The 27,628-nt window shown below is 41.9% G+C and overlaps 1 protein-coding gene across 1 annotated transcript in view; it reads right to left on the reverse strand.

The window, feature by feature from the left end:
* Nucleotides 1-26,341, reverse strand: part of nr5a2 (nuclear receptor subfamily 5, group A, member 2) — a 60,321-nt gene extending 33,980 nt beyond the window's left edge. Inside the window, exons 1-4 of the mRNA XM_086115804.1 lie at nt 25,757-26,341; nt 23,170-23,288; nt 20,350-20,491; nt 11,929-12,635 (exon numbers count right to left, since the gene is read on the reverse strand). Of these exons, the coding sequence (XP_085971930.1) occupies nt 11,929-12,635; nt 20,350-20,491; nt 23,170-23,288; nt 25,757-25,838 (1,050 nt within the window). The 5' untranslated portion in view covers nt 25,839-26,341. The remainder of the gene's footprint in view (nt 1-11,928; nt 12,636-20,349; nt 20,492-23,169; nt 23,289-25,756) is intronic.
* Between the last annotated feature and the right edge of the window lie 1,287 nt (nt 26,342-27,628).

Here is a 27,628-nt window from a genome sequence, read left to right on the forward strand (position 1 = left end):
TGAAAATTTTGACTTGCTGTAGTCGTCTGAGAATCTAGTTGTCCTGTTTTCACTTGATATAATTGTTCGAAGATGACGGGAGACCACCTATGCAACTTCCATGGTAAAGCTAAAACTCAATATTTATTTGTCTTCATCCTACATGCATAATAATTTTAGCACGGTGTATATCAAAATGAGAGCATATCCTTTATCATTCTATGTTGGCAATGACAAATATGGACTCAAGTTTGACTTGAAATACTGTTGTTACACAAGTGAACCATACCTGAATATATCACGAAAGAAAACTGAGTGAGCACTTGAGATTAAAAAGTCAATGAGAAACAAATCTATGTATAGTCCTCTCATTTCTTCAGAAAGTTCATACATAAATTCACGGCTTAAGGAAAGTATCTTTTCTTTTCTTTGCACACAATAGTTTTCAGGATACCTTCAGGAGTGAGCCTACCCCCACCAGAAACAAACCCACGCACTAGAAAGCGTACGGCTTAGAGCTAAGAGTCTATCAACTAATTATCAAAAAAACAGAGAGAACCAAATCAATTATTCACGGGAACATTAGACCACTAATACATGTGCAGCCCAGGGATCTACTTCGAGTAAAAGTAACCTCTTCACTCAATATATATACATAGACACATGCATGCATATATATATATGTGTGTGTGTGTGTGTGTGTGTTCATTCTGCTCATACGTGCGCTGCTACCTGCTCTCTCCCTGCCATTGCAATCGACCCCCCCCCCCCCGTTCCCAACCGCATGCAACATCAGACATTAAGAAAAGGCTTCGAAAGGTAAAAGGAGTTGGAGTAGACTCTACTGATCGTAGGAATCCTGTTGATCCATCAGCAGCAGAACCTCCAAGCGCACACCCACCCACAGCTTAATCTATACTGGCCGATAAGCATTAAGCCTGGGCCACACTGGATTTTCACACTCTGCAATCATTATTTGAATTAATGCAGTGATTTATTGTGTATTGTTGTTTGAGCTGAGTGTGAAAGGAAGGTGGGGTCTGAATATGACACGGGGGCATGTTATAGTTTGTGTATACGTGTGTGTGTGTGTGTGTGTGTCAGTTAAAAGTGTGTATTTGTGTGTGTGGGGGGGGGAGGGGGGGTTGCATCCATTTTATTATCCCTCCATTGCTCTTGACAGAAGTGAGAGACAGAGGATTTGTGTGCATGGATGTAAACGTGTGGACGTGTGCATGTGTGTGTGTGTGTGTGTGTGTGTGCGCGTGTATGTGTGCGTGCGTGCATGCATGCGTGTGTGATTGACTTTCATTGAGAGACAGTGGGAAATTACCCCATAATGCTTGCCTGGCCGTTTGTGCATTAAAGACTCCGGAATAAGAGGAGACAATGGAGACAGGAGGCTAAAGGTTTAGCCCTCCCCTCTTTTGTATTATTCAGAAGAGTAGAGACGAGGCATTTTAACAATCCAACTCATACACAATCAATGACATGCATATCCAAGACCACAAAAAGGCCTGAACACACCTAAGGAAAAATGTTTGAAAGTACAGAGACTTGAAATGAGGATACTTTCTGGTGGAGGTTCCTTTTTTTCGGATGATTTGGAGGTGTGGTGAGATTTTGGAGCAGATATTCGACCCGAATGTGGCTCAACTCCAGGGATCACAGCCCTTGATAGGCAAATTAAACACGCGAATGAGCTAACTAAGCATTTGTATACTTCCTGCTGTGTCAAGACAAAGTCCCCAAACCACAAGACAGAAGAGCAGATGGAGGCCTCCATCTCCCTCAAGTGCATCACCTTGTGTCTTCTGACAGATGCTGACATAAATGCATCTGTATGAGAGCACAGGCGTCTTTCCACTCGCCAGTGCAGTCTAAGCTACAGTAAGTGTAGAGCAGCATGTGGAGTTTAAAGGCCTGAGGGACATTGAGACAACAGTTCGCTCACTACCTTCAAGCCGTTTTCCCTGCTCTCTTGTTTTTGTTCCTGACTCCCTGGTTCATTTCTGTAGCTTTAAGAGTGTTTTCAACACCTTTCTCAGAAATTCCCCTTTCAGCATAGATTTAGATTTATTGCTCATCATTGCTTCACCTTGCTTGAAAAGTGTTTTCCTTAATGCCCCTCTTAGATAATCTGAAAAGAACGCAGAGCAGTAAAGACCATTATTAGTACTATGCTTTTTTTTTTTTGTATGGAATCATTTATCCAAAGCCGGTGCCAAGGTTGCCACTCTGGCCTTTTGGGTGAAAAGCACAGAAAGATTGACAGGATGAGTGAACGATGTGAGACTCATAAAATGGCCTGATGTGGTGTTAAAGAAGTCGAGAACGAAAGAAGGAAATTAAAAGCAGCAGAGAAAGGAATGCTTAAAGTGGGGCTACGAAACAGGTGTCTTTGTCCTACTTTGCTGTGCCACCAGCTAATAGCGGACCATTTTTCTCCATGGCTTGTTGTTTGGCGTGAGGCCCCTTTTTGAAATTTCTCGCGTGTAGTCATAACAGGAACATAATATGTTACCCCTTTGGAACTCGTGTGTAAATTCAATCATCTGTCTCACTCGTTGATGCTTGTATACTAAAACACAAATTGTCTCCTGGCCAGCCCCCCCAAAACCACACACACACACACGCCCACAAGACACACACATGCCCCAAAGTGTCCCCACTCCCTTTCAAGAATAGACCAGCAACAAATAAGCATCAGAAATAGACACTGGAGGACAACTGTTGACAGCTCTGTGACGAAAGAAGCAGAGACAGTCACAACCTCTTGGCAGGCCGGATTACAGCCACATAATTGCGGCCATACAACGTTGGAACATAAGACACCAAAAGCGATTTTTGTTTTGTTAGCGTTTTTTTTTTTTTTTTTGTATTTCAGTGACAAAGTGCTGTCAGTACTGTGCAAGGTTATGATGCAACCAGTGGATCTGATCTCTTACGCTAATAATGTTACGACTGTAATTAACTCCACTTTCCTGTGAAAATGTATGTACCGGTACCCGTAATTGAATAATTAGCAGCTTTTTCCGACCTCATGGGGGATGATGGATAGTGCCTATTTGATTCCGGGTTGTGGACGGGTTCCACAATATCTCAAAGTGTGAAACACATTCACGTCATAAGACATTTGCAAAAATGCGTAAAAGAGGAAGATGGATTAACAGACAGGTTTGCATAGTTATGTGTGGTGTGTTTAGTTTTCAGGTTGAGGGTCATCATAAAGCTACAGCAGCCACACCTCGGCCCCTCTGACCTCCGAGAAACCAAATAGCCGTAGGCTATTTAGAGGTAAAGTGCCGCCTCTTCACGCTTGTCTTTGTAGTTGTCTTAACCACGCCGGCCACCCTCATGGCATACCATACCCAGCCTGTCTGCACGCAACCTTTTTGCCTGTCCAGGGCCACAATCAGGCAAAGAGCGATGATACTTTATTCCAGACTCATATGAAAGGTAAGCCAAATCCTGCCTGGCGAAGTCAATGCAGGTGTACATATTCTTCTAAAGAAAAAAAACTATATATGGATATATAATGCATACCAACACTCGAAAAAAAAAACCATTCATTTTCCACAATCATTTTGAAGCAAATCAAGTAAATCCCGAATAAAATGGAAGAAAAATAGGCTCAATGATGTCCAAAAAAAACAATTTAGCTTACAGCATTTCAGATAGGAGGCAATCAATTCAGATGAATGTATATTTACCACAGCTCCCAGCTATCAGCTCAGGGGAAGTACAAAGTTGTTTTTTATACTTTGGTAGAACGGGTGAAGTGTGTACTTAATTTGTTAGAGCGGCACCCTCACATCCACTTTCATGCCCTTTTATTGGCGCTTTCCTCCCCCTCTTTTCAACTGCTCCCTTGCTTAACACGCTGATTTGACTGCCAACTTGTGACAGCGTCTGTGCAGGACTGCAAGCGTGCAGTCTCGTCACCTCCGTCACCATATTAACAAGCAGGATGACCTGCCAATAAAAAAGGCTTTTACCCTGATCGTTCCCAAACCAGACTTAAACGCGACCTGCTTTCTCCTGTCGAGCGCCCAGAGTGCTCACAAATGTGAATCAAGCTGCGCTAACTTGCCTGAAAATGAAAAAGTACTGCAGCTAAAATGTCTCCCATTTTTAGCTTTTCTTTTGTCACTTCATTAGCAGCGCTGAGGGCATGCGGCTAAATTGGAGAAAAGTGGGGGGGAGATGGAAGTTGAAAAATGCATCTCTCCAAATTGAGGTGGTGCAACAATTTGAAAACACACACACACACACACACACACACAAAATAAACCTTATTAGCTAACCTGTATATGTCTAGTGAGATCCAATACAACTGGGATCAAATGCATACTGTGTGACTAGTTCTCTGTTTTGGTTTCAATGGTTAGAGAGATTTTAGTTTCCTTTGTCGCTATTGTGTTTTTAATTGTCTGGTATGTAAAATGTCATTTATCTCAATAAGGTAACCCACATATTGAGACTATTGCCCCTTAATCCCACACTCTGCATTTCTCCCCCATTGCAAACGATAACCCCAATAATAGCCTTCGTTTTAAACATGAATGAATGAATAGATCTCTGACAGTTTCTATTAAAACTGAGCATAATTTGTCCGGTAAAGTTTGAGAAGACTCAGCAGATATGATTACTCTGCACCTGCTCTTAAAAAGTGTGGGGCTGTTAGTTACATGTCCAAACAATCAAGAAATTGAGTAGATAAATGGAAAAGATGATGAGAGCGTGAAAGGAAATGCTTTTGCGGTAGGTTTAGTCATTTAGCGGACCTCTGCATACTTTTAATGACTGACTTTCATCCTTCATCAAAGCAACAAGTAGATGAACAGACTTTGCTCATGCAAACCTCCTGTTGTGTCCTCTGAGAGGGACCAAACTAAATCTTTCCTTTTAACAAGTTCCCTGTACTTCCTTCCGGCCCCCAGCAGTCCCTTGTGGTTGGACCTACGGGACCATTGCAGTATTTGGGGAGGCAGTGTCTTAAAGCTAAGTCTACAACCATCAAGGGAACTGAGGAGGAAGTTCACTTTTGGGCTGTCCACACTTGGAACATCTAAGACACTGTGGGCACTGAAAGCCCAGAGGACCTCAGGTACAACACATGGCTGCAATTGCCATCTTGTCATATTATGTGCTTCCTCTTCTGGGGACAGCATGGATGCATTCAGATACCGCCTTTTGTCCTCAGTCACTGTAGGTTCGAATGTGGCTTCCTCAAAACAAATCCTTCAATCCACTTACTTTTATTTGTACCTGTGCTGACACATGAAAGTGTGTTCCACACGATTTATGAAAAAGTGAGCTTGATCTCCTGCTTGCTGGTCTACTATTTATGAATGAACTGACCCCCCCCCCCCCCCCTCCGAAAGCCTCCCTCTCACCGCCGCTCTTCCTCCTCTATACAGTAAGTAGCTCAAACTCCTGTTCCTTCCCAGTCTGACTGATCAAACAGATATTGTTACCACTAAAATAGCATCACACCCGGAGCTCTAGAATCTCCAAGCAATCAGTGGTAAAGACGGCTAGCTGAGGGGGAGGAAGATGGGTGTGAGGAGGACAAAAATTTTGAAATTCAGCAGAGATTTAGACAACTTTCATCAGATTGGCGTGCGTGTGTTTGTGTGTACTGGGATACTGCACATAAGTGCCCGTGTGTCTGTTGGAGTAGCAAAGGGGGCCTGTCATCTATCACTGAACAAATGCTAGCTTGTTGGGGAGGCTGCTGCAGGAGGGGGGTGGGGGGGTGGCCCGAATGGTGCTGCTCTTCAAATGAAATAATATATCTTTGAAAGCCTACGCCCTGCGCCGTCCCCGCCGCCGTATATCAAGCACATGAGCGTCTGGTGTAGTAGCTCCAGGCCCATTAACCTTCCACCTGTCCCCCCCCCCCCCTTTTTTTTGACACCCCCTATCGAACTCCACCTACTGATCGTCTTTTCACCCCCCTGCTGTCCTTCACCACAGTCCCTCTCCTCCTCCTCCTGCCCTTGGTCGCCGCCGCTCGCAGCCTCTTCTTCATCTTCCCATTTAACCCCCTCCCCTGCTCCCTAGACCTTCCTCCCTTCCTCATTTCCCTCTTCCTCTCATCCAAGCCTTCTCTGACAGTGCCTTCTCATCATTTCTCCACCTCCGCGTCTCCTTCACTGTCCCCCCTCTCATCCCTTTTTGCCATTTGCCTCACTTTTATCGCCATATCTCTCTATCTTCAAGTGTTCTCTCCACCGAAATTGTTCACTTTGTCTTGCTTTCTGTCTCATCCACTCACATTACTGTTAAAATCTCCTCAACTTTTGTGTCATGTTCGCATCTTGTAACTCCTTGCCCCCATCTCATGGTGCCTCTCTAGTTTTTTTTTTTTTAAACATCAGTGGCTTGTGTAAAGTGAGTGTGTTAGCGGCGGGGGGGGGGGGGGGGGGCTTATAGCAGGCTTTGTAACCTGCAGAATAATGATTTAAATTCAGTGGAGCAGGGTCACGGTTACAAATCTCTGCCAAATGCACATGAAGGGCCAACCCCAACATGCTCGCAGTTTGTCAGGGCAGGGGTGTTGAGCGGGTGGCGGTTGGTATATTAGTGACCTCTGTGACAAGACGGACAAAGCAGCATAAGAATCTGGTCATGTATGTGTGTGGTGCTATAGATATCCCCAAAGTTCACATATCAGGCTATCATCGCTTATTAATTTCCATACAGTTATAGCAAAAGAAAACCTCACCAGAGCTGCGTGTGTGTGTGTGTGTGTGTGTGTGTGTGTATTCTCCATTTCCTCTCTACTTTTCTTCACTGTCTCTGTGTTCTCTCTGCATGCCTTGTCTACCTGCGTCCTCTCTCTCATCTCCCCTTTTTGTTTCACCTCTGTTCTCGTTGCCTGTTCTCTCTTCTCCCCGGCCATCTGTTTATCCAATATGGCCGCCCCATCTCAGCTGGGAGCTTTCCCAGGGAACCAGATTTCTAATACAGTTGCTCCTCAACTTAATGGGCCTCCACTCTGCTTTTGCAATTCCTGCTGCATGCAGACAAAAAAAGAACAAGAAATCGAAAAAGAAGTCCCAGGATGGATCAAAAACCGTCCCGAAATCATTAAGACAAACAGTGAAGTCACATTTGGAAATGTCGCAGGTAATCATATCTCTTCCATTTCTACTATCAGGTTGATGGACTAAATACACCATGTGGAAAGTTTCACCGCATTTTGCACAACAGATTTAGTGGCATGCTACTTAATTAAATATGTCATCATTCATGTGACACTGTTTCGCTGTAACAAAGGGACAAGATAATTAAGATGCCAAGACTATTGCGGCTGAAGGCATGACAAGGCGAAATTCTTCAGGGTAATGTGCAAAATGAATAAGCAGATGTGAAAATGATGATTGGATAATTTCTCGAAGAACTTTCTTCTTCTTCTTCTTCTTTTGTGTGTTGCAGTAATTACTTGCTGGCTAGTGTGTGTTGACTCGGCACACAGAAGTGCTTTATGGTTCAAAAATGAGAGACCCATCTGCTTTATTAAAAGGTGTGGAGAGGAAAAGGGCAGCGGGGAAGATGTGTTGAAAAGCGAACTGAGTTAGGAAGGTACGAAATAAACACATGAATCATCAATATCCCACATCTCCTTTTCAATTCTCTCTTTCATGTTTTCTTTTTTGTTTGTCCGTGTTGGGACAACCATCCCGTAATGCTCGCACAATGGAGCACAGTGAAGCGGAAGCCCAGCACGACGCAGACCACAAGTCACACTTACAATGAATTAACACTTAGTGTAGCCATTTAAAATGTTGTCTTGTTTACTTCAAAAAAAAATCTAAAAGCTTCAAATTATAGAATTTTATATCTCAAGTCAAATATTATACCAGGGTACAAAAATATGTACCCTGGTTTCAACATTTAGTAGACTTGCACATCTAATGACAAAAAAAATATACACAATTATGTTCCTATTTGATTGACAAACAATAAATTATTGTTCAATTTAGATTGTTTGAAGTTTGCCGTGAGAAGTATTAATTGGAGTTTGCACAAAGGCATACACACAAGTGCCAATGACTGCACCAATGCATTTTGCTCGAGACAACCCGTTCATTATGTGCCATTGTGCAGTCATTTCCAACCAGGGTTCCATGGCGGACTAGCTTCCTGTTTTTGCTTCTTCCTTTTACTTCATTTTCCACAACTTTACGTCAAGTAGGTACTATAAACACGTGTATGTGTGTGTGTATGAATGTGTGTATATATATGCACTGAGCGTTTTTGTTTCTTTTTTGCTTATGTACACCACTGCTGCATTTCTCATGCCGGTTTTGATTGCCGTGAGAGATCATCAGGGATGTAGTGGGATGCTATCCAATTTAATGTAATTTACCTGAAAAATGATTTGTTAATTAAAATTCTATTTGTGTTTATCTATCAATCTATCGCAGTGTCATTTAATGCCAGGGAGAACACTTTCATGCGGTACATTAAACCTGCGCATCCACCTTTCATAGAACAGAATAATAGATTTGTGTTCAACTAAAAATGCCCATATTTTCACAGAGCAGGTTTTTTTGTGTGTTTGTAAATTGAAACAAGATCATCATTAGATCAGTATGAATACTTTTCGTGATATTTTTGGTTGGAGGTGTGCTACAAAACTTTTCTACTGTAAAATGAGAACCTTGGTTCAATAAAGGTTGAGAAACACTGTTCGTGGCTGGTATGTTCAATTGATATTTGGGAAGAGACAATCTTAATGTCTTCTTATCGGAAAGAGAAGGGTCAGCATGCCACGCTCGAAGAGGACATCACAGGGATCTTCAGAATGTCCCGCTAATGGCTAAATGCGTCCGAGTCCCGTGACGGAGGTAAACTTACGGAAACAAAATCTTTAAACACTTGTTTGGCAGACATCTTGTACACACCCCCTGAGCTTGGCTCGATTACCAAAGAAATTCTTTTGTTCTTACTGTGCTAATAATAGTGAGAGCTCAATGTGCGAGTGCAGTCTGTGTGAGTGCGGAGCGAGAGGGGAAAAAAAGAGAGCGAAGGAGATGAAAGTGTATATATAGTTACCTACAACCTCATGCCAGCAACTCCTGTGACAAACATTGAATCCTACTCTGCTTCTGGTTCCTACCCGACCCTCACAAGTCACATCCAGTATCTGAGACATCAACGAGCACAGATGGATTCTAATGCGTGTCAAATTTTGAACCCACTTTTTTCTTATGATAGCACCATCAAAACTACCTTCTATAAACGACAAGTGCAAACATTTGTCCATATATTTCAATGGAATAGGGCCACACCCTTTTTCATCTAGCGAATGCGGAGAGCTAAGGTCATGTGAGTCTTTGTGATTTTCAAATATTGTCCTTAAGCTTCGACTGCCAGTGGCAGAAAGTGACCACGAAATACACATAGGCACTCTCATGTAAACACAATCACAGACAAATAAAACATGAATTCAAACACAATTCTGTTAATAATTCAATAAATAAATTCCAAATACAAAATCCGTAAAACTTAACAGAGACAGCACTTTCAAAATTAGCAACCACAAGAGGCCATGAGAAAGCAATAACCGTCCTCCAGTCATTGTGTTCATTGAGCTTCACCACCACTGACACTGAAATATGCTCAATTACGTATTAATCAGTAAAAGCAGGACCTTGTGTACTGTGTGGGAAGCAGACACAGCATTTGCAATTATTTAGATGGGCCTTTTGAAAATTACAAAATAGTTATTCGAGTAGGTTTTTCCCCATCAGCTAAATTATCGTGTCCCACCTATCCCAAAGAGAAGATAGTTCAAGCGAGGCTGTAGAGGCAGCGAAGTGGGGTGGGTGGGTGGGCGGGGTGGGGGGCTGCTCGGGAAGAGGATTGTCCTCTATTGAGCTCACATCATTCTCTACTTTTGTAACAGGCACCTGGCTCATTTGCCATCATGCTCCAACATTATGCTTGTCATTAGGGGAACATAAAGACATTACATTCCGCAGCTAATCAGGGAGCGGCAGACACAAGTGGTTGTGCTAATTGAATTAGGATAAGTGTATGGGAAATAGTGGTGCAAAATGATTATTTCAAATTAATGGACAAAGAGTGCACAATGATTAGCAGTAACCACACCCTGCAACTAGACTGTGAGTATGTCCTTGTGCGTGTGCGCGCATATTCGTGTGTGCATGAGTGTGTGACTGCAGTAGTGAGGATCCCAGCTGAATGCAAATGCAAATCCAAAAAAATGTCAATAGCCGCGACACACAGCTTGCTGAATGTCAACATGTGCTTTCAAGGACTTTGTAATTGGCTCCCTTTTAAATATTAAATAAAAAAAAACAAAAAAGAATTTATTGCATGTATTATTTGCCATCTGAAAATAAAATTACATTCAATATGTGGAGGTAATTTTATTACTGCCCCCAGCCTAATAATATGCATTTGAGTCTTTGGCAACGTGCTACGCCAGACAAAAGGTTGCAACAACAGGAGTACGTAAAATGAGGCGAAGCTCCGACTGATGAAACCCAAAGCCCATGCCGCTAAAAATACTGACCTTCATTGAGAAGGAAAATAAAACCACAGTGGCACCTGCACTTGAAATATTCTTATGGGCTCATTGTTGTGTGTGGAAAATATATTCATTTGGTTCGTATCCTCACTGACATTGTCTCAACCAGGTAGGTGTGGATAAGGACATTTGGTCGCATCTGTAACTCCAAACAAATTTTTCGAGATCTTCTCGGATGTTTTCAAATTGGACTTTGTTTGATTCAACATAGAGAGCTGAGGTTTATTTGCAATGGTTGCTGCAACAATAAGTCTGATGTTTGATTATTATTAGGACATGAAGCACTTTCAAACCGATTCAGTGGCTTGCAGAAAGCGTTACATGTTTCAGCGTTAATTTTAAGTGGCTTTCAACTGTACTACGTCGTAGTAATGTGCAAAGCAGGTAGCATGTTTTCCGAGCAGTATTCCAAACAACTTCGTTCGTATGCCATAGAAGTACAATCGGTGTGAATTGGGAGCATATTAGGGGCTTGAATACAGAATCAAGCTCAGTTAGCGCATTGATGGAGACATATAAGAATGTCCTTTAATTGCCCGCTCCTTATTGCAGGAGTTACTGTAATAACACAGCATACTGCTCCGTGTAGCATAATTTAATGCAGAAAAATGGCTCATATCATGTGTGCTACATGACACGGTACCAAAGATGACTCAAACCCTATAAGTGGCTTGTCAACCGGGTTACTTGCTGTGGTAGAGTCAAATGATGTCCCTTAAAATACAATTTATACAGGACTAATAAAAATACTAATAAGTAAATAAATAAATAAATAAATCCTGCTTCGTTGCCAAGGTGGAAAAATCAAGTGTCCAACGGGACAAAAACGGTCGTACCTTTGTGGGCACCAACCCTGGGACACATCAGTGCTGCTACCGGGTATCAAGTCAGTCTTGATCTGCTTTCAGATCACATGTGCTGTTATTGTAACTCCTCTGACTCTTCAGTCAATATGCTAACCAGCGATACATCACATGGAGTGTGCACAGTCAGATCAGAGGAATCACTCATGGGCAGATAAATCACCCAGACTACGACCCTGTGAAAAAGGACCAGGAGTTATTGCAGCCCATAGCCAAAATGTGTCATGTTCGAGGAAAATATGAGTGGCTGCTGAATTGCTGATCGGTTATTAGGACAGGGTGCGTCCACAGCCCTGTGAAGATTGGTGTTGAACCACCGCGTATGAGAGGCAGATTAAAGACATGTCTTGCATCGAGTGATTGAATGAACGTCCGTGGACATTTTTCCATTGCCTTTTGTACATGTACATGTACATTCGTGTAAAGCATGCAGACAACCACATATTTGGACTTAACTATTTTGAATATAAGGTTCGAAATCAATTTTGACACTCACAAGACAGTGCGCACACCCACCTTGAGTTCACGGAAGAAGATGCTGCTGCGAGCCCACTCCACGATGGAGAAGAGCGTTTGGTCAGCCATCTTGCACATGAGACCGAAGGTGTTGAGCTTTTCGTGCTTGCCCCGGCTGGCCTGCTCTTGCTGCAGGTAGGCCAGGATCTTTGCTTGAATCTGAGGCTCATCCGGTTCACACTTGAGCAGCTCTACGATCAAGTGGGGGAAACTGGGCGGCGAGCCTGACTGGTAGGCATCAACGTAGGCGTAGCCCATGATGGACTCGGGGGAGCTGGTGTATGGATCTGGGTACTCGGACTTAATGGTGCGTGTGCCTTGGAAGTGTCCGTAGGCTGTTTGGTAGCCCTGCAAGCTGCCGGCGTGCGGTGGCATTGCCATGCTGACGGGTGAGGTGACGAAAGGACTGCGGTCATAGTCTGTTGGGGGTAAGGCGGTGGCATGATGGTGATGGTGATGGTGGTGACTGGTGTGGTGGCCAGCGTGATGGCTCAGTGGCAGGCCCTTGGAGGCAGCTGAGTGAATGTTCTGAATGGCCGATGAGATGGTGAGGTCGGTGGGGACAGCCTGCATCACCTGGCTCATGGCCTCGATTTTCAAGCCGTTAGCTCGGATCAGCGCCTTCTTCTGTTGCTTGAGGGCCCGGTCACGTTTGTACATGGGGCCAAACTTGTTGCGTCCTCCTCGCATGCGATCTGCTCGCACAGCTGCAGAAAGCACAATGACGGGAAGAAATAAAGGGGTCAGAAAAACCGATTTTTACAACTACATTTTAGCCATTCTGTGAACATCCTGCTCTTAGGATTTTGTCCAAAAATGAACGTGGTAAAATGAGTGTAAAATCTGTGTATTTTGGAAATAGATTGTATGATTCTCACCTTGACCCCTAACCCCATTTGAATGAATTAATGGCAACATTTTCACATTTTTGTTGTTTCGTGTTCTGGCAGGTTCTCCGTGTTTTTGATTTGTTGTGAAAACATGTCTGCTTTGATTCCACATGGAAATGATTTGAAAAAGAATTAGTCCACAGATAAATAGCTTTATAGAGGTGACCGCAATAATTGTAATGCCTATGTAGGACAAAGGTTTTCCAGCGGTGATTACACTTGACATTGTTGACTCTTAAAGCCCACGGGTCTAACAGATAGTGAAGTTACTCATTCACTAAAGACACAAACCTTCCTGCATGGAAATACGAATGGGAAATACAGCCAGACATGTACAGAAGGCTTTTTAATGAAAACTGTCCTGGAAAGACAAAACTCGAGCCCGACAATTTGCATGGGGGTTCCCCCACCCCATGCCCTATCATCTTCATGCAGGATCCCATGGCGAGGATATCACTGCGTGTGTGCTGTTGGTGTGTCTAATGAATGAGATAGTTACACATTGGACTGCTACGGGGGCCATGTGTGATCTGGCTGACTGCCGCCATCGCAGAGCTGCTCTGCTACCTCCCATTCGGGGGGCATGAGAGTTAATTATTCATATTTAATCACCCTTTACTCCGACCCCGTGCAATGAGCTAATAGATATCGGGGACTAAAGAGAAAACCTCACTGCAATACTACAGTAATCGGCCATCTGTAGTATTTTAATCTCTTGGCCCCACTTTTACATTTTGATTCCTGAGATACCATGGTGACTTGGCCCTAGACCACTACAGCTCATAATGTCTTAATAGATTAGTAAAAGATCACATGAGGACTACTGAGGAGTGGGTGTGGAGCACTGGAAAAGATGAGCCCCCTGCCCTGCAACCCCACTCTACACTCCCTTTACATGCACTCCTAAGATGCCTTGGGAGTGATTTTAATGACCTCTGTTAGAAAAGTGTCTGTCACTAATTTGAACGATAGGATCTAACACACACACATACACACACACACACACACACACGCACACCCTCTGCTAAACTCAATGCAATACACTTGCCTTGATCACAGACATAGATGGACGCATGAAGTCTTGACAACTCAAGGAGTATGTAATGCATAACGTAGCGCATTGCCCATGCACACAAAAGCCTCGCTGGAACTTAACTTGCACTGCAATTATCATAACCATTTATACTTACACAGTATTGACTTGACATAAAAAAAATCTGGGGTTGTGATAATTATATCCATTTAATCATTCGTGTGGGGCCTTTTAACAGTATTTACGAAATCTCCGCAAAGTTGCAAGTAATGAGCCGAGAAAGCAATATCTGTCCTAGACAAATGAGGCTCATACAGCCTTTTTGCAAGGGTACATCAGGAAAATAAGAATTACATGCCCACCAATATCCCCACACGTACAAATGCACACACAAAAACACATGCTTAGATTACATTCCATTTTTACATTCACAAAAACACAGTCGACAAACACAGAGTCCTCTTTGTTCACTATAGAGCAGTGGTTCTTAACCTTGCTAGAGGTACCGAACCTAACCAGTTCATATGCACATTCACCGAACCCTTCATTAGTGAAAAATAAAAAAAATATGATTTTTTGGGGGACAAATTCAAGACATTAAAAAACGCATTTATTAATAACAGGAAAAAAAATTTAAGACACAAGTATACGTTTTTTTAATTGTGCACAAAATGAACCAGCCAGTGATGGCCAAGCGTGTCATAACTAATTGACATGTTGAGTCGGGTGTGTCTTAACCTCCATGGCAGAGTCGAACCCCTGAGACCGATTCACCGAACCCCTCGGGTTCGGTCGAACCCAGGTGAAGAACCACTGCTTTAGAGCATTGCTTTTTACCCTGGATGAGACCATTTTTAATTGTTTTTTTTCTGTGCCCTTTATGGTATCTTGTAGTTTTTGTTTGATTTTTTCAAAATCTACATTTCTTTAAATACAGTCTTTTCTTGGTGCACACATAGCGATGTGCACATCTTCCTAAACACAATGCATTTTTCACAGACTCTCTCTCAGAGACACACACACACACACACACACACACACACACACACACACACACACACACACACACAGTTCTCAGTGCTTATGTTCACTGATTTATGGTTGTTTAATATACAGGAATATTAAGTGCATGCAGGTGAGGATCCCTGTCGGTCGCCAGCATATTAATGGTTCCTGCAGAGCCTTGCTGACACCCTGTTTGTCATGTCGGGGCCTCGACCTCTGCTCCGGATGCGCCCTATCCTGTGCGCACACATGAATACCTATGATACCTATGCATAAGTAATGGAACAGCTGCCTAGCTTCACAGTACACGTAGCAGGAGGCTGAAGGAAGACGAATCAACGTGGCGGCAGAATGGGAAGAGATAACAAAGGGAAAAAAAGGGAATGGCAGCAGGTTAAATCGGAATGTACAAGCATTCTGTTGATGTTTGTTGCTTCTAATTCTTAAAAGTGGCTTCACATGTTGTTTGCATGCAAATACATTCACTGACCACCAATGTCATGAGATGAAATACAGGACCGATATCAAAGATTCTACTTTGGACCATAATATAAAAATAAATAAATATATATACATATATATATAACGATAATGTAAACTATTCGTCAATGAAGCTTTACTTTAAAATTGTCGATCGTTGCAGTTACAGTTGCATGCGTTCTTTATTGGTCAATGGCCACTCACAGAGTTTAGAGGAAATCAGATTGAATAATTTTGGCATACTATTGCAAATGAAGATTATTATTATATTATTATTATTAAAATAAAAAGGCAACAAAAACATAGCCTTGGCCAAGATGGTTACTGTACCTGTTGGAGAGCGTCAAGCAAAACAACGGATTGTTTTTATGTTTTTTTTCTCTGGATATAGTGACACAGCTCTGTTATCGGTGCAGCTAATAATGTGGCTAGTGCGGGTATGTTTAAGTGTTTTTTGGGGGAGGCGGCGGGGCTACTGTAAATGTAACACCCTCTTCAGACTACAAAAAAAAGAAACAGGTTTTCACGGTTAATTATGCTTCAATTATGAACCTGGCTAAATGGCCAAAAGCCACACTGCATCTTTTGGGCGATTCCCTCAATGAAGGAGAAATTTGGCAAGTCACTGAAGCATATAATCAAGGTACCATCTAGAACAGTGGTGTCAAACATACAGCCTGCGTGGCCGGAACTGGCCCCAAGGAGGTTCGATCAGGCCCACTGGATCATTTAAAAGTGAAAAAATGCATAAAAGACAGAATGAATATGTTTAATAAGGTGCAATTCATGGTGTATCCGCTAGGGCACACACTGTTTTGATCAGAGTAGAAGACAATATTGTTTTAGATCAGAGAAGAAGACAACAGCAGTCTCAGTCTGTCACTGAGACAGACCCAACACAGCAGACGCTATCAAGGCCATGTGAATACTTTATTCTTTACACATTTAATAGCACTCTCTGTAGTTTGTAAGGTGTAGGCAGTTATTAAATTTAGATTTTGTATGCACATGTGTAAATGTTTTAAAAATTCCTTTCTTTATAAATCTCATTTAATCTTAAAATGCAGAACTGTATTTTTCAATACCAATTACTTGTTTAAGGTTTGTGCGTTTGTACAATCAGTGGGATCAGCTGCAATGCATATATGTGAATAATAAACGTAAATTGCACATTTGTCAAAGGAAATCTGAGGTGCTTCATGAAATGTTTTGTAAAAGATATGTTCATTAAATTTCGACACCTATCTAATGTTCTTGTGCTTCTTTAGACCAAAACAAAGGAAAAACAGATTATTTTGGTTATTTATAGCAGAGTATGGTTTAATTTTAATGGCCCGGCCCACTTGACATCTACCGAGGCCGTATGTGGCCCACAATGTGAAATGAATTTGACACCCCTGGCCCAACGCCACACTGCATCTTTTGGGTGATTCCCTCAATGAAGGAGACATTTGGCAAGTCACTGAAGCATATAATCAAGGCACCATCTAGAATAACCTGCCAGTCGGGCGATACTCAGTAGCATGGGCTGTGGGCACCCATGACAAATCAAATTATTGCAACAAGAAAAGTACAGGTGAACGTCTGGCAGCCATTTGCGACCTTGAACAGACCCTGACGAATCCTGATGCGAATGCAACATTCAATGCCTTTGAAGAAACTCACTATTGTTCGCCGCTCAGTGGGGAAGGGGCTTGAGGTAAGTCACTGATGATTTTTGATCATAAGAACTTTGCGTTACATAAGAACTAGCATTACAAGAGCAAAATCAGGTTTGAAGTGATGGAACTGGAAGTGTTCGTGGAATATAAACAAACACTTCCTGAATTAGACAAAAAGAAATCTATCACTCCAATATTTCAGAGAGGGACAGCAACTTCACAAAAGCAAATTGTAAGATTGAGTAAGATTGCATTAAAACTTGGGAGAAGCAACCACCAATTTTTGCTGGGGACAGAGCTAGATGCAAAGAATTGCAGAGTGAATCCACAGTTTTGTCATAGGTTATATTGCATAACTCCTTCTTGTGACTGGCTCCAATTAGTCCTTCGCTCATTTTGAAGCTCCAAATTTGCATTGCTGAAAAATAGCCGTGTTTACATGGAGCCATGTATTCAGATTAGAATGTATCCAAACAGAATGAAACATAATCCTGGATTCCCCACGCTGGTAGATCAGCCTCCACCCCTTGCGCCCCTTTTTTGCAATCCTTCACAAAATCAGGCCCCATGTCTTTTGTTTCTTGAAGTTCCACTGTCGTTGTGGAATATCAGTGAAGCAGCAAAATCCACCTGTTTTAAACCATTTCAGGACACGGCCATTTTGCCACTTGCCATTAACACATTTCTCAGGACTCAGGTAACAACTAATCACAGCTCACCTGTTTTACGAAGCCGAAACATGAGTGCCTGAGCAATTGTGATGTCATTTTTAGTTGACGGCAAGTGGCAAAATAGCTACCCCCTGAGTTTTTGCTGCGTAACTCATGTTCCACAAATGCCATGTTGATCAGAAGGCCATATTTAGACTCGGGCATAGTCCATTACGGCATAAAGACAATTTGGGGGTTTAATTCCCCTTTAAGGGATCTTCTAGCAAGTCTGAAACATTGATATCTTTTTTAAAGTATGACCACGAATAATTTCTACTATTACCGGTACTTGTTGTTGTCTCTCTTGAAGTTTCACACATCTCCTAAAATTCCACACAAACAAGAGGATGAACATTTTGACTATCTTGAATGATACGCAGATTTCCGAACTGGAAACAGCAGACTGTATTAACTGCTGGCAAATCAACAAACCATAGATAATCCAAATAAGCCCTCATGCAGTCGTTTCCACTCGTTTCACATATTGCTACAAGCTGCTGTGTCATGCCATGAAATAAGCATGAATCCAAACGGGCTTTTCTCTTTCACCATTACTATGTTTTTCCATTGGCCTCTTCGCGATCTCGCCTGTGGCAGTCTGAACACCTTTGGCCTTTTCATGAATAGTTGTTTTTGATAAGGAGATATGTGAGCGCGTGTGGCAAGAGGTGTCAGCCTTTCTGTGGAGGAGTTCTTTAGTGGTTGTGGCAGGAATCGCCCACTGGAGCTCCTGGGCCTAGAGAGAATGCTGGAGGGCCTGTCGTGCCCCCGAGCTGAAAGTTACTGCCAAGAAACCAAACACGGCCAAGTGTGCGCCCACGTCAGCTGGAAAATGGCAGGCTGGGGCATATTGCCCAGCGGCCATTCATGATTAAGAGTGATTTATTTATTTATTTATTTATTTATTTTAACATCTCACATGGAGGGAAGAAGGGAGAAGCCTCCGGAAAGATTTACTTAGGCAGTTTGTTGTTTGGCTTTTTTTTTTTTTTTACCACACCCTTCTTATGATTCTTGTAGGTACTGCCAAACTCTAGATTTGACAAGATTTAACATACACTTACAGCCAAAACATTGAATATAGTTTCTCATTAAATACTGCGATTGGCTGGCAACTGGCTCAGGGTGCCCCCCGCCTGCTGCCAGAAGACGGCTGGGATAGGCTCCAGCAACCCCCGAAACCCGTGTGAGGATAAGCGGATCGGAAAATGGATGGATGGATCTCATTCAATAGCACCAGAAAGTGTGCCCAAACCTTTTACTGGTACTGTATAAATACCAAGAGGAGTTATACATTACCATAAAGAATAGCAATATTGATTCTCTGTTAAATAATTGCAGTCTTGTTTTGCGATCATTGTAAAGTGACCTCTCGACCAACGTATGCTCCAGAATTAGTGATTACAGAGACAAACTAAACAATAATTGATTTGAAATATTGTCTTTGAAAAGGAGGAACATTTGCCCTGCCATCCTGTCCACGATTCAACATTAGCAATGTTTGACTGGGCTTCTGAGCTGCGTTCAAATTAAACAAAGAGGCCTCAAACCGGCCGGCCAAAAGTATCATCATTACCATTCTCACGCACATGCCAAGTTTTGGATTATTTTTTTTTTTTTCCTGTCTGGCAGGTATTAAGTGTCCAGAAGCTACCAGACACCCCCAAACTCCCTCTGACCCCCATCTAAAATACTCATAAGCATTGCTTCTTTTCAACACACTGGATGAGAAGGGAAGGAGGGGTGTTCCAGTTGTCAACTGTGCAATGTAAAAAAAAAAAAAAAGAATAACTATTTTACTGTCAAAAGAGATATTCAACATGTGTAATGCACTTTTGTGGATGCCTCTATTTGGAATAAAACCCATTCATATTCAAAATGATCATGGAAGAATACATTTCAAGCCAAAGCATGAATGGGTTCTGCTATAAAGCGTTCAACTGTGATTTCATGGAAAATGACGGAATTGTCATTTCACAAGAGCGCTAAAAGTTTATAAAACACCTGCGTGGACGTCCAGAGGCAGTCAGGCTCCTACTTGAGCCGCTCCATGTAATAATTTTTTCCTTCCACTTTTCAGCATCAGTAATTACAAACAGGCTCATATCTTGAAAAGCATATGATGCTTTCGCAAAGAACGTTGCCTGCTTTTGCATTTTCACTTCTGCAGATGTGCACAACTCGGAGTTTATTTTTTATGGAGTGGTGTTCTCATAAAACCCCCATAATGAGCAAAGTGAAGTACATAAATGTATTTGTACAGTAAATAGATGGCTGGTTGGCCTGGCTGTTGAAATATGTCTGAATCAGCCTGATTTGTCAAGCGTGTTAATGCTTTCATGCTTGACGGCCATGACATTCTGCGCAGCTGCATATACTGTATGCATATTAATTGTTGAGACAAGCCACTTTTTGGACTCCTAAATCACAACTTATGTGTCAAACATGCTTCTTTTGCAAACACCCACCACCAAAAAAAAAAAATATATATATATACACACACACACACACACAACACATGCAAACACACAAACTCAGACGAAGCAGGAAAGATGCCGAATTACATGAGCAAAAGACCAGGAAAAACATTTTCGAGTCATTTTGGCATCTGAAATGTTCTAACTGTGAATGTATCGCTTTACCTTCCAGCTTCATGCCGACAGTGAGGCACTTTTGGAAGCGGCAGTATGGGCAGCGCTTCCTCTGGGTCTTGTCAATCTGGCAACTCTGGTTCTCAATACATGTGTAGCGCTTGTTGTTCTGGACTGTGCGCTTGAAGAAGCCCTGCGGAGGGAACCAATTAACATGTCAACCCGCTTGACCCCATCCACGTGATGGTAATGCACCCATTCACACGCACACTGCCTGAATGTACGCACGCACACACAAACACACACACACACACACACAAACACACACACACACACGCACACACACACAAAGTTGTTGCACAATTAATGAAAAAAAAGTATACACAGCTTGTTTCTAAAGACACTAATGAGGATTTTTTTGTCATATGAATTGTAGTCTCAACTCACTCAGCACGAATTGTGTACAAAGATCCACATATCACATCTTGTGTATGAAGTTTTCTAATAAAGTCCTAATTATGATAGCCTCCCTTCAGCTTTTGAGGGAAATCAACTTTCAACATTCCACTTTATAAAATTCAAACACATGAGAGCACACACACACACACACACACAATCCAATACATTTACATAATTCCCAGTTCCAGGATAATAGAGTTCCTGACTGCAACATGGAATTAATTATTGGCAGATGTAATGAAAATCAAATGGAGGAAGGATGGGAGCAGGTAATGTATTCTAAATCCATAAGTGCATGCAGTAAAAACCTGCCCTTTCCCTCCAAAGTAAACTAAATGAATAGAGACTGCTGTTGTCAATATTTCACCAAACACCAATTGAATTGACAATCTAGATCGTTAAATAAAACATAAGTTTGGGTGAGTGCTTAAAAAAAAAAAAAAAAGAAACCATCAAAAATATGCATGAAACCAAACATTTGGAAAGTGACTCAATTTCACAGTAGCTGCATGATAAACATGTTTAAAGTTTATTTTTGCTGTTGAAAAGTGGTGTGGATTTGACATAGTGAAACCTACTGTCTGTCTCTTCTCTCTCTCTCTCTCTCTGTCTATCTATGTAAAGATCTTACTGCACAAAGGGTCATTGTGGTCTCCTCGCATGAAGCAAGGATTCCCAATTAAAGTGACGAAATTATCTCAAATAACCATACGGAAAAATGGTTTGTTTGTCACAGAGTTACCTTCACATGTCCATCCGTTCAAGTAGTGAATATAAGTTTTCACATTCAGTTGAAGTTACTTTCAAAATGCCCACGTGTATACTTGAACTCCATTTGCTTTGCTCATGGTGATTCTGCACCTTGAGCCCTGACCTTTTTACCGACCGCTTGCAGAGATCGAAGTTTCAGGCACCTCTCACTCATACTTTATCCTGAGTCTGTTTACCCTTTACTCGGTGCACTTGAATGTCGTACGAGTGGCAAAGGAGAAGCCTCTGATGTGTGCACATGTTTTTGGGTGGGCAAAAACCGACAGCAAACTAATACATCAGCCTGACAATTACAAGGCTGCCATTAACAATCAGGGTGGTCGCTTTATTGAGTCAATCAATGACTGGTTGGAGGTAAATATCAATATTATTAATGTTTCAACAAGGATAGACAGTGCTTCATTAAAACACCTCTTCATATGTAGCCTGCAGGCACACGCTCACACAATTCGGAGTTAAAAAGGCGTGAGGGTGTGTTTGACGCTGAGAAGCTGCACAGATGCCACTGACGTCTTCTTCTAAGCAAGTGCTTCGAGCATCTCAAGGTTGCAATACAGAATCCAATCTATAACATCTGCTTTAAATAATGACCACATCGGCAAAAAATGGGATGCCACTGCATCAATACTGTTTTGAATACAGTGTATCTACTGTATATACTCCAAGTTGTATTAACATAGAGACATTTGCCTTGATAATGCCTGTATGAGGAGAGAGCAGGAAATGGGACAAAAACCTGCTGATGGAGCTCCAAGTCAAAACTGTTTACTTTGCAGGCGCGATTGTATGGGAAAGCCTTTTCTATTCAGACACTGTCGTTGGGCTCTTAATGATCTTGCGATGAAGAGTTTCCCCACACGCATCAGGTATACAAATAGAGATTCGCGTGCTGAATAACCACGACATACTGTCGTAGGCATCACCTTCAAACAAGAGCTTTGTTAAAATTCTGCCTTTATGAAGGTTATAATGCTCTCTTTTGTTTGACAGAGTGAGATTACCTACACATTATTGTGCTGTCTTTGCAGTCTCGTAACACTGCAGTCATACCTTTTTTCTGTTTTTGTAGTGGCCCCATTTAACTATGCTTAGACGGTCAAAATGTTAGAAACGGCTCTTGGTTTGATGCAGTGCAGTTCTGCACCACTAACAATTACAATCTCGAAATAAACACACTTTTAACAGTAAATGCCTCTCTAAAAATGTCAATCAAAGCATCATTTTTGTAAAGGCAGAATTTCGGATACCGCCCTTGTTTTGTATCTCATAAAGCGGTGCAAGTGTGCCTAATGTTGTGGCCTTGAGTGTATCTTTGTTGCCTTCTCTGACAGCTTCCTCCTTGCCTGTTGGTGTTTGCAAAATTTTCTAAAATAATTGTGTGTGGTAATTATTTCACTCTTGTAAAATTTCACTTGCTTCTCTTTGAAAAAACAAAAATCCCAAACATGAGCAAAGTATGTTTAACACCCTGGAGAACGCTGGAATGTCTTCCAAAGCCCCAAATCCAGTTTAAACGTACGTCACGGGTGATACCCCTCCAACTCACCCCCCCCACCCCCACCCCCAACACATACATATACACACACACACACACACACACACACACACACACACACAAAGGGGCAGAAAATGTCCAATAACCTTGCAGCTCTCACAGGTGAGGAGTCCGTAGTGGTAGCCTGAAACCTTGTCTCCACACACGGGACACATCTCGTCCAGGTCTTCGTCATATGAGTAGTCCATCATTTTTAATTGTGGAACTGCAATGGTGACATACATACACAGAAAGGGCAGTCACAATGTCGTCCATATTCAGCTCGTAGAGCAACGTGGCCCAAAGTAGGTGACGCGACGAAAGTTTTGCGTTAGGGACGTTTATTTTGAAGGGGGAAAAAAACGACGCACAGAAGCTGTAAATTATTTCGCTTAATTCCTACACACTGGCTTGCAAATCACACACCCCCACACTCCTCCCCCCAAAAAGACGACTATGAAAGAGTCTCATAAATATGCAATACATCCAAGTCGAGCTCGCTGGGGGGCCGAGAGATATTAGCGCTAAGGAGCGAATGAGAACATGTTGCCGCCCACAGACAAATGAAGACACTCACATGCGAGCGCGCGCACGCACGCACGCACGCACACACACAAAGGCACTCGTGCACACAAGCGCTCATCACTGCAGGCCAGCACAGAAACAACCAACATGATTATTCCCTCTGTAACGAACACAATGCTAAAGGCCGCTTTATTTTTTTTTCCTATTTCACATTTTTGCTTTCTCGCGTGAGTTCTGCATAATCGCAAATGCTCCCGCGATTTTATACTTAAATCCTATTCAACAAAATAGAGTAAACCTGTAAGTTGCTGCCCATCAAAACGTGCAGTTTACGATATGTTATTAGGTTACCTGGTTCTTCTTTTATTTCTTACACTTTATAGAAATTGTTGCATCACTCAAAAAAAAAAAAAAAAGAGCCAGACTGACATTTACAACAGTTGCAAAAATTACAGCCCGATCATTAAAACAGCCGGGATTAAACAGTGGGGGAAAAAAATAAGTTTTTTTTTCTTTTGTTCATTTCTGTCTTTGTAGATACCCCATTGAGGCCTCCGCGCGAACAATTTTGCCAATCTTATCGACTTTTTAAATTGGAATATAAATAATTATCGGGGCATTCACATTCAGGTGGATCAACAAGTTGCACCACGTGCCGCTCGCGTATTTTACATTCAGAAAGAATACATAGAAAAACATCTTGGGCTTTCAAAAAAATAAAATAAATACATCTAAAGATCATTGAAACGCGGGACCGCTTCTCATCTGTGCAGTAAATCCAAATCTATTCACTTATTTTGCTACATTAAAAGCACTTTACATTATTCGGGAAAAGGCTGCAATCGTGGAGTTTAGAGAGACATGCATGTCGTTGATTTCATGGAAAATAAAAGCGTGCGCAATCCAGTAAACTGTCAAGCTGCTTTGTAACAATTTTCACACGTGATAAAACGAAGACAATTAAAAAAGGCGCACGTGTGATTTTTAAAAATCCAGACTATATTTCAATTGCATAAATTCTCTTTTGCAGTTGTTGGCTTTTTATTGAGGCAATGCGTTTATTAAAAAAAAATATCTGACATTAGCAAAACCAAAATGCTTCCAAGAAAACAAAGGGGGGAAAAACGTGTCCCGGGCTACCTTGTTTTACTGCGTGTGTAAAATCTGATAAGTGTCCCACTAACAAGCCACTCTTTTACTTGTCAAAGAGTCTTGGCTCTGTTATCAGCATCTCATAAACGCGCGGGTTAATTGATTGCCCGCTTAGATCGCCACGAAATGACAAAAGTGGAATTAGAGGTGCAGCTTGAATTTTATCTTGACAGGTGACGAAGTTGCAGAAATGTTGCCAACTCGGTTTCTTTTTATTTTCCCACCACGGCACAATTAAATCCGCAGACCTGGAACAATTTGTAAAAGTGATCCAGGATTTTAGCTCACAAAATATGAATTAGTCACGTGTTAAAACTGTATAAGTCGCATATAACATATTTTTAAAAAGCGGATAAATATGCAATGTAATTTTAAACAAAACGAATCACTGCAATATTGTTCATTGAACAAAAAAATATATAAAACTTTGGTAACGTTTTAAAATGACATATTTTTAAACACTCTAATTGTAACATATTTTTCCGATACAAAACGAAGATGGAAATGAATTCGTGCACTCTTCGCAAACAAAATTCAACACTTGACAGCTTGGGATAAAGACGGTGCAGCTGTGGATGTCGTGTTACTTTGTATTGAGAAGGAAAACAGGAGTCTTTCTTTTGCACATGCATTTAACCATCGGGATCAAGTCTCAAAAGGGTCACTCTGGGAGCATCATAAGACCGTTTAGGCATTTTGGACAGTTTTTACGCACCCGGCGTCAGGACACCTCCGTTATAAGCGTGACTACAATTGAGCGGTGACAGGATCGCAAACCACAAATTGAGCCCATGTCACATATGCACTTATATTTTTAGTTTAATTCCGACTCGCGGGGATCAACCAACGGAATGCTCTGCAAACCCAAACATCTTTCATCATCTTGACAGCCACCAGAAACGATGCCATATTCGAATCTATCGTATGACCAAATAGAAATGATGGTCAGTTAGTTCTGCTTCATAAAACGTGATTTGCGCGTTTGTTGTCTTAAGTGAGAGGAGTGTCAGCTCTTACCTTGCACGTTTCTTGGCATGTGTCCCTGTTCCCCATACGATCGAGAGAGTCCCAGCGAGTCAGTCTCGACTTTGGGCAGCATGTCAGCGCCGCCGGCCTCAGCTCAGCGGAAACTCGGACGAGAGGGACACTCTTGATGCGAGACACTTGGGCGCACTTTTTAGTCAAAAGTGGCCCGCGTCTCTCTCGATCTATGTCTGACGTTCTTCCCCTGTATATCTCGGGCCAGGCGCGCTTTAATGTTGACTGTCGTCCTTGGCAAATGGACCGCAATTGTAAATGTCACAATGTCATTTTGTTACCAAAAAAAAAAAAAAAAAAAAAAAAACGGAGTCACAATTACGCACTGAGCAAAGAAATGTGTCACTCAGGCACTCAAAACGTGGATTAAAATACGAAATAAGTTTACTTGTGTCGGCTCCTAATGTGTAACTCATAAAGTTATTATAAATAACTTTAAGGCTTTACAACAAAACCTGCGCGCTCCCCTGCGCGTAAAATCAGACTCGGCGCGTCAAGCAGGACTGCCTGAGATGTGGAAATGTCTCTTCCTCCTTCCTCCTCCTCGCCGCGTTGTTTACTCCCCTCCTGCCAATCCTGGACTCATGCGGCCGTCTGACGTCATACGTCCCCCGTCCAATCAGGCCAGTGAACCGGCACACATCGCATCGAAGGCACCCGGTTCGTCTCTCCAAAATCTCAGCTGGTCGAACCCGATGATCGTGTGGATTTTAAAGCTCGGCCTTAGTGTGCGAGTATCGTGACTTAAAAGTGTACGAGCACATGAACGCGCAGATGTCCACCTACGAAAATGAAGTACTGTACAACTCTCACACACTCGGGGATTTTTTTGTTCGTCTTTTTTTGTGCATCCTACTCATTTTACGGTTGTTTGTAAATGATGAGAAATGTCACGGTTGTTTGTTTGTTTGTTTCTTTCTTTCTTCCTTTCTGATCGTCAATGTCAAAGCCTGTGTTTAAAGAAATAGTCTACATATAAATTAACGTACTGCCCTGTGGATTAATTCTGGATTAAATGAAATTCTAACTTCCATCAGTTACGTACGACCATGGATAGAATTGTTTTCCATTATAGCCAGGCTAACTCTTCTGTTTTTATATGATGTGCCTGCAGGAGTTCCCACTCCATATTCTTAAAGTTTGATCGAGATGAGCATGCTGTTCTCTGTAGAATATTTTCAGTGCTATTTTGATAGGAGAAACATTCATATGTTATCATTATTTTCTGGATATGTGTGTCCAAATTACAATTCAGAACATTTCCTGATTCTTTTTTTCATGAAAGGTACGTTTTATTTCTAAATAAATTTTCCAAATCTCACACATCCCACATTCTATACCCCCACACCCATTGAACGATTTTATGCAAGTTTACAAGTAGAAAAGGGGGTTAAAAGAAGGGGGCGGATTTTCATGTAGGGCTATTAGATAAGACCTTTTCTGACATGATAGCACTGCTGGAATGATTAACCCGCAGGAGTGATGGAGCTCCTCTCCGGGTGCTAAGGTGAAAGACATTGGGGGACACATGCGTTGAAACATATATGAAGGCATGTCGAAACACATGGACCGGCTTCATGTTGATGTTTATTAAAGGTTGTAGAACAATGCAAAAGGCTTTTGTGTTGTATTTTGAAATGGAAAAGTGTCAAAACGAAGGGAAAATACACTGCCAAAAAATACACTCAAACTTTGGACCCATCCAAGTTCTTAAATTAGGTGCACACACTAACATTGACATGTTGGCACCCACTTTCTGTTTGCATGCAAAACGGTGCGCTTGTTTACATTTGTAGGTGTGTGTTGTGGGATCAGTATCATTTGTTCATATTCCTTCTGACTTTCCATTCT

The sequence above is a fragment of the Hippocampus guttulatus genome, chromosome 7, assembly GCF_054856545.1.
Source record: "Hippocampus guttulatus isolate MCC_2025c chromosome 7, RoL_Hgut_1.0, whole genome shotgun sequence".
NCBI lineage: Eukaryota > Metazoa > Chordata > Actinopteri > Syngnathiformes > Syngnathidae > Hippocampus > Hippocampus guttulatus.